Source organism: Zea mays, chromosome 3 (genome assembly GCF_902167145.1).
Source record: "Zea mays cultivar B73 chromosome 3, Zm-B73-REFERENCE-NAM-5.0, whole genome shotgun sequence".
Taxonomy (NCBI): domain Eukaryota; kingdom Viridiplantae; phylum Streptophyta; class Magnoliopsida; order Poales; family Poaceae; genus Zea; species Zea mays.
Window position 1 is genome coordinate 141362108 of NC_050098.1, and position 8357 is coordinate 141370464.

At 43.0% G+C, this 8357-nt stretch overlaps 1 protein-coding gene across 1 annotated transcript; it reads right to left on the reverse strand.

Moving 5' to 3' along the window:
- Nucleotides 1-1434: 1434 nt before the first annotated feature.
- Nucleotides 1435-7964, reverse strand: LOC100216783 (Switch/sucrose nonfermenting 3C). Its single transcript, NM_001317373.1, has 9 exons — nucleotides 7895-7964; nucleotides 7257-7805; nucleotides 6584-7149; nucleotides 5361-5715; nucleotides 5177-5235; nucleotides 4373-4461; nucleotides 3911-3963; nucleotides 3685-3827; nucleotides 1435-2233 (listed from the first exon to the last, which is right to left on the reverse strand). The coding sequence occupies exons 1-9, from the start codon at nucleotides 7920-7922 to the stop codon at nucleotides 1754-1756; spliced, it is 2322 nt and encodes a 773-aa protein (NP_001304302.1). The 5' UTR covers nucleotides 7923-7964; the 3' UTR covers nucleotides 1435-1753.
- Between the last annotated feature and the right edge of the window lie 393 nt (nucleotides 7965-8357).

Consider the following 8357-nt stretch of genomic DNA (forward strand, 5'->3'; position numbering starts at 1 on the left):
AGCAGGTGAGGACTGAGGAGTGAGGACTATATAAAACCTACAATATTTGGTAGGGTAGAAAATTTCATCACCCATCACTGGAATGCCTTCCATCAACCTGCAGGTGACGCAATATAGTCCTAGAAGATGTAACAATGACTGGCATATGATCTGGGAGACATCAAGATTCACTTCTCGCTTCACTTCTCCTAGTTATAATGACGGTAGAAATTCATTGCTAGCTTGGTCATGAAGATATTTCTGCATGCATATCTGCAGTAATCAGTTCAACACCACATAATAAGGTTTCTGATTTCAACACTACAGTAGTATGACACTTACGCTGACCGAAAACGATACACTTTTAATATTATTTATATAGAATGTGAAGTGCGCAACAGTGATAGTCTCCTGCCACTGACCTTTAAACTCACTAGCTCTTGGGAAAGAAAAAAAGCAGTGAAAAACTTTCGCTCTGAACGAGGCACAAAAATTGTTCAGCGTAAATAAATAAAACCTTTCAAAAATAAACCTATTAACAAAGTAACCCACGAGGCACGTGAGCAATGTGCATGCTTCTCAGAAAAGATTCTGGTCACTATCTAGCCATCGTCGTCTACGTTAAGTGCTGCTCATTGGAAGAAGAAGAGAGAAGAAAAGAACGGATTCCCACGGAGCTGATGCGATCGTTTATCCTGACTAGTCACACCGCTCCCGGCCGGGCCCCCGCTGCATCGTCGATCTGCAACGATAGGACGCGACGTCGAGCCGTAAGCCATTATACCTACTCCACCCGTCACGTCCCAAAATAAATACAGGATATCTTTTTTACTTTTAAATATTTTATGTCTTATTCTGAATTATATATATATGTATTTATTTTATCATTTGAAATACTATAATGACAATCGTTTTTATTTGTACAAGACAAAAAGTCAAACACTGATATCTAAAAGTAATAAAAAAATGGGGAGAGGGAGACGCCGATGGAGGGGGCAGTACAACTACGTACTACAAGCCAGTGGGAGCAGCGTAAGTCTAGAACACGGACACGCGGGCTCCACCGCCGCAACTGCAACGGCGGCAGCAGCAGCAACCACCCAACCCAACCCACGACAGAGAGATGATAGGAAAAAGAAAGAGAACAGGCAGAGCAGCACAGACACTGAAACAGGAAGCAGCGGCCGAGCAGCGCATTAGCAACCACGCGGCACGCCGCCACGCGTCCACACGCAAGTGCTGGAGTTTCCGTGGAGTGCGGAGAGGCGCTGAAACCCCATGGGGTTTTAATACTTTAGATGTCAATCAACACCAACTTTTTCAGTTAAATTGGTTTAGTTTGGTACCAGTTTCGGTGATTTTGCCCACCCCTGGAGACAGCACATAATCCAAATTCAAAACTCATTAGCGTCTAACAAATTCCAAGCATAAACCATTTTGGCATACCATGATTGCAGATGCAAACCAAGATGAAGAATGGGGAATTCATGCGGATTCATTTTTTACATCATTCTAAGGTGGCGCAGTAATAACAATTAGTCAGGGTGAAAGAAACTCTACATCCTCTGTGCATCGCCTAAGCCACTAGCAACATCAATCTCATCCGAGCAAACAGTCACGCACACACGGTCCACAGCCTAAGAGAAAATGAGAACCTATCGCTGGTAACAACCTCTATATGTGATTGTGCAATCGAATTACAATGGTTAATGATCACGAGTCAAGGGCTACAGCTCAGGAATCTAAGACCCAAAAAAATGAAAAACTCATCTCACTAACCTACATTTGAATTGTCCCCTGAGGGTGATCTCAGCAAAGGGTGATGATTAGGAGCTGCCGAGTTGGGCATGCCATGGTTGAACATCATGTTGGGTGCCGACGAGGATGAGCCGGGGTTGATGGCCGAGAGAGGCAAACGAGGTCCGAACGAGAGCATCTGTTGCCGCTGTTGCAGCAGAGCCATCTGGGGATGCCCCTGCATGTTATTTGCATACATTGCCGGCATGCTGGACTGGGTCACCGAGCCTGGCATCATCAGCGGCGGTCTAAGGCCGCTGGCCTGATTCATCAGGTTTGAAACCATACCGCTGCTGCCTCCAGGTATTGTACCACCTGTGGAAGTGAACCGGGTTGATAACATCCGGATACGCTGAGTTACCAGCTGCTGCCTCATCAGATCTAACCGCTCACTTTCCTTCAAGAGCATTGTCTCAACCTCCGCAAACTGCTTCAGTTTCAACTCCAGTCTCTTTAACTGCATGTCCATAAAAATGAGTAACAAGCTGAAAGTTATATGCCTTTTATCCAGAATTACAAGTATAAAATTTAAAAAATGAGTAAGTGGTTCAATATCCTTCAAAACAAAACCTGATTGAGCTTGGTTGAATCTTCTTGATAGTTATTAAAGGATGGTTTTAACCAGTGAGCTATACGTTTTGTCGAACTTTTTTCTTGGACACGCAGAACTGTGTATTGTTATATTAAGAAAAAATGGGGCAAGAGCCCTCACACCGCACAGGCAAAACATTAGAATTTTAAGCAAACAGACGTGCCTTTTAAAAGGGAAGAAGACGACCCCAAAATCAAAAAATCCAATCCTAAGCAAGCAGGTGAGTGATACCTCGTGCCCTAGCAAAATCCCAGAAATGAAGCTCCTCACTAGTGAGCAACAGTGCTCTAGCTAAGTTAGGAGGTTCACCACAAAAACACACAGCGTTTACGAAGATTCCAGAATGTCTAGGCCCCTGGATGGAATTGAGACCTTTTTTTAAGTGCAATTGCATCACCTAGGGGAGTGAAAGGTGACCTCACACAGAAGGGGGGGAAAACAAAATTCTCGTGTGAAGACGCAGGTCAACACTAGGTGATTAATATTTTCTTCCTCTTGGTCACAGAAGGTGCAGCAGGCGGGGTGTGGCACCTTCTTCGTGCCAACTGATCATTGGTCCAAGACCTCTCAAGGGCCACTAACCATATGAAAAAAATTGCCAGGCACCCAAGTTTCCAAAATCCTATCATAAGGACTGAAAACTACAGTACCATGAAACAGGCTTTCATAGGAGAATTTTGCTGAATATTGTCCATCACCAGAGAACTTCCAAACGTGAGTATTCCACCTCTAGTTGAAGCCTCACTTCAGAGATGAGATCCCAAAGTGTGAGACACTCAGTGAAGATATCAGCAGTAAGGGTGCCCCAGATATCCCTAACCCGGGTATGAGTTTTTACCAAACTGCTCCCTCAAATTTGTAGTAAAAGATGGTTTTACCAGTTATAGATTTTGTTTCTTAGATATCTATAATATTATGGCAAAACAATTGTTTCCCGCCAAACTAGCATGATCGGCCAAGAAATAAGCTCCAATTATGTTAAATGCCAAACTTTGACAAGTCTGAATTTGTTTTTTCCTCAGTGGTTCTTTCATGCTTAAAACCTCGTCTATTCTCAGTGTTTGGCCATTTTTTATAAAACACAACCATCACTTTAGGTAACATATCAAAATACAAGAAAAGGACATCATGTTAAGGATGCTACAACTACCATAGTTGAGAATCAGGGTTTGTTTTTTCTTGTGAATTCACATAAACATGCAAAGCACTCACACAGTAGCCAGACAACAATTGCAAAAACTATACCACGAAAATAAGATTGTCAGACACCAAAATAGCTAAATTGCAGAATCCACGAACATTGTATTGCAACATACCTGATGATTTATGATGGTGGCAGATAATCTCTGAATTTCACGCTCCTCCTGGTCTGCAAAAAGCTTGGACTTTGTTGCTGCTGCTGACAAGCCACAGCTTGCAGCATTTTTCACAGTTTCAGAAGAAATGGATGATGAGGGTCCTGGTTCACAAGATTGATTGTATTTTACAATAACCTCTTGCACAATAAGAATGAAACAAAGGCAGGGGGAACAAAGCACTTACCATAGTTGAGATGAGTACCATGGCCCATAGCATCAATGCCTTCTGCATTCATCCTTAACAGAATGGAAAATACCATGTTAACAAATAGCTCTAGAAATATGAGTGAGGCCCCAAAAGAACAAAACGAATCTGGCACCACTAAATAAAAAAGGAGTTACTGCATTCCAGTTATAAAAGTAACATATTTTTTTCTCGAATGTGCAGGAGGATTGCACATCGTTATATATTAGAGAGAAGAAAAACACCCACAAAGGGCAAACGTACACAAAGAAAAAATAAAACACACACAAACACAATTCTAAAGCGCACGCCAGAACAAGACAGGGAACCTGCCTCACAGACCCTGGCACTTACAAGCAGAAACACGGTCAACTAAAACTAACATAGTGACATGGCATATCAAAATCAGCAAATGTTCATTAATCAAATCACTGGCCATCCCTTATTGCACACGTGGCTCACCTGGAATCTTCCCTTGTCAAAACCGATAATGCTGCACTTGCACAGGATGCTGCAACTCTTGGTCCTACTTCAGCAGCTAAAAATGCAACCTGCAGGAATAGTAAGACCAGAGATATAAATAGATCTTTACACATATTGACCATTGACACATATTATAATGCCACAAAAAACTATATGGTATGCAAGTGCGACCCGCAGCTTGCGAGGGTTTACTAACAGAACTTATGAACCTATTTGTTCATTTTGTTGACCTTAATATAATGCTTCCAAGTCCCACCCGATGGCACATGTTTCAGAGTTAGCCTATTCACACTGAAATATGGTTATCCACTACATATTCCCCCAATAAATGTACACACATGGATTTAGAATTATCACTGGAATAGCTATTATGATAATACCACCAGTGCCCTAGCAAGATATTTGTGAGTTCAGACAGCTAATTAATAGCTAAAAGTGGTACAGAGTACAGACATACAGCTTTCCACCCAGAATGATTGTTTTAACAGCTTTTGATCAATTAAAAGAACTGTGATAAGCTGTCTAGTCCCAAATTGCGCCAATTTCTAAAGTAATACAGCATAGGAAATGAATTAGCAACCCCATATGGTTGGCAACATGTAAATGGTAAATATTATTTTGCTTGAGATAGAAAAGGCTTAGATTAAAAAACATTCAGGCATGGAAAACGTATGTGTGTCACGGACAGCCATATAAATGAATAGTGAAGATAATTACAGTTACAACTGTAAATGCTTTCAGACATTTCGGTATCAAATTTGAATATAATGTACAATAACTCACCAGTGACATGACTGGATTAGCAGAATTAATGAATGGAATCTGGTTTCCAGGTTGGCTACCTTGATGAAAGCAAAGTGAACAAATCATCAGTCAAAAATATAGAACCCCAATACATTTTGTAACCATGAATACTGAAACATAACAGAACTGAGAAGTTTGCCAGTTGAACAAATAGAAAACACACCTGAAGTACTGCCATTGGAATCTGAATGCAAAAATCCACTGCTTTGCATTCCAGATGGAAGGGATGCTTCTGGCACTTCAATGTTCTCTAACAAACCATCTGCCACCGGGAGACGAATGAAATGGTGAATACATTGTGCTTTTGATTTTGTCCCAACATGACCTGCGATATGATTCCAGTTATCATTGAACTTTTCTATGCCCTCCAACAACAGCAAAGTTTCCTGATCTGTCCATCTGTCCCCATCAGTGTCTGATCCATCTTTCATCGCATCCACTCTCTGAAAATCTAAGCTTGAATGCCCAGTAACAAATTTTGCATTGTGGAAGCAGTCTGAACAAAGAGCAATGTCTGTCTGCTCCACCAGTTAAAATAAGATAGCTTGTTAGTCTGGTTTATATGCTTCTTTGATAAAGAGGGCTATTTTGAAATAAAACATTCCAGTAAACTGGACAAAGTATTTTGAACTTAAAGAAGCATTTAATAAATACACATCCATTTTCCTAACTCATGACCGAGACCGATAATACTAAAAGCCCCCTGAGAAGATTAGGTACATACATGCAGCAAAAAAAGGGGGTCAGCTAAACTCTTCAAACATGTTTAAAAACTGAAACATAAGCAACTTAACTTTACTCAGGCCTATTTGTATTTGGGTACCTAGATGAGAATTACCATGTATTAATATTCAGTTGTATAGGTTGATACTCTACAATGCCCTTTAACCTAATCATGATTTCAATCTAATGGGCTCTTGGTACTTCAATCACAGGTTTAATAATTTAAAATACCATTATTATAACTTGAAATTTGAGGCGCAAGATATAAAATTGTTTGTAAATAACTAAATTCCTCAGCAAAACTATATAATGATCTCTGTTTTCCTAATCATTGCTATGAGTATAATATTGTACCAATCAGTTAAGATCAGATCATAGGAAACAACAAAATCACCTCAAACATAGTATATAGTTGTCCTAAGCAGTTCCTTCCGGAATAGTGAGTCATGTGATATAGATAAACTAATGCTAGGTTTTGGATGTAATATAGAGTACTCTGATCAATAACAGTCTCATTCTACAAATTGAAAATTATAAATAAAATAGACCAGTATAAGGTCAGAACTGTGAAATGCCTTGCATAATCAACAGTGCAGATGATGCAAAGGAGCATCCAAATATGAAGGATAAATATAACCAAGTAAAAATTATGATTGTGCATACCTCCTTTTGTGACTCATAGTGCATGCTGGGTAAAGGTTGTGAGCAGAAACTACAAGAACTCTCTGATAAGCGCTCCCAAATCTTCTCATCCAAATTTGCTGAATCACCGTCATGATTAACCACAAATGGAGCAGATGAAGTTGACACCAACGAAGATATATCATTTGCCTGGATACTGCATTTGGGCCGATCAAACAAAATCAAACCATCAATTGATTTCATTGGTGCAGAGACCAGCTGAAGCTCCCCTGTTGTCTCTTCCTTGATCAGAGATGATGCCGTCCTCGGGCCACGGTACACTGACCCTGTTGCAAGGTAATTAATGATCCCCCAAGATTCCAAGAACCTAACTATCCTACTAAGATCATACAATTCAGGTGTGCTTGTGACAAGCCCCTGGCACTCAGCAAACACAAGCCTTTTCCCAGGTCGCTCCAAATATTTCGCAATCACCTTGTTCCTCAACATGATGTACTTCTCTGGTGTTTGCCCCTGAGATTTTCCAGAGAAGTACTGTGGCACAACCTGCCTCTCCAACCTGTGCACTGTCTGTGGCACAAACCAATCTACAAATATGAATCAACAAAAAAAACGCAATTAAAATTATCACTTTGTTCTAGTACCAGGTAGTGGTCAGTGGCAAACAATGATTTTTTTTGTGCCAAGAAGAAACCTGAGTGCCTGGGCACGATGTGAAGTTTGTCATAGAACTGTTTGTGCACTCCGCATCCCTCCATCAGTGGAGGTGGGGTGCAGACATACGTGGACGGCTTGTCAGGGTCGTAGGACAGGGACGGATGGTCGGGCAGCATCGCCGAGATCACCTGGAGTTGCCCGTGCGAAATATTCTCGAGAACGGGTACCGAGGCTGGGGTGACCGGAGCATCGTCGGAACTGGCCGCCGCACGCTCGGCGGCGATTACAGCCAGCACCGAGGGGTGAGGCCGGCTCACGGCACGGCGGACGGCGGCGGGGAAGGCGGAAACGGGCTCGGCGGAGGAGGAGAGCACCTCCGCCGCACGAAGGTCGAGCACGGGGTCGTCATCGCCGCCGACGCCGGCTAGGGTTCCTCCGCCCCCGTTAACGGATGCTGCGCGGGACGTCTCATCGTCGCCGTTCGCCGCCGCGGCGGTGTCGGAGTCGTCTGAGTGGTCGTCCGGCTGCTTGGACGGGGAGGCGCTGGCGGCGGCGCGCTTCCGCTTCCGCGACTTGGCCCGCGCATCTGGAAGCGGGAGTTGAGGAGGGAGAGCGTTAGGGTTATGGAAGTGCGGAAATTGCGAGGAGCAGAGTGGGGTCTGGCGGGGCGCGTACCTGAGTTGGAGGAGGCCTTGCGCGGCATCGTCGCCGGCACACACGGCGGCGGAAGAGGCGGAGGTGGTGGGCGCCCGGAGAGTGTCCGCGAGTGAGGGGACCACGGCGGTTGGTCGGGAAGCACGTGCGATAGCAGTGAGCAGACCGAGGCTTTCAGCTCCTTCAAATTTCGGCTCTTCCCATCGGTTTGAAATTTTTGGAGAAAATTCAACTTGTTTGTCGGCCCAGAATTCAAATTCAATCGAATTAGACAAAAAAATGGTGCACAGCTGGTCTTGCAAATAGATGATCCATGGGTTGTTTGGTTCAACTTTTTTCTGACCAGCTTTTCTGAAAATCTAGCTGTGGGGAGAATCTGGATGTGGGGAGAATCTGAGTATCATTACGATTACGTATGGAGGAAGATAAAGGTGTTCATAGGGCTCAGAATCTAGAAAGTGACGGATTTCTACTATTACAACGA

Coding starts and splice junctions, on each gene's coding strand:
- LOC100216783 (NM_001317373.1), bottom strand. CDS start 7,922: ATGCCGCGCAAGGCCTCCTCCAACTCAG. Junction 7,150..7,256: donor CATCGTGCCCAGGCACTCAG/GTTTCTTCTTGG, acceptor TCATATTTGTAG/ATTGGTTTGTGCCACAGACA. Junction 5,236..5,360: donor TTCCAATGGCAGTACTTCAG/GTGTGTTTTCTA, acceptor GCTTTCATCAAG/GTAGCCAACCTGGAAACCAG.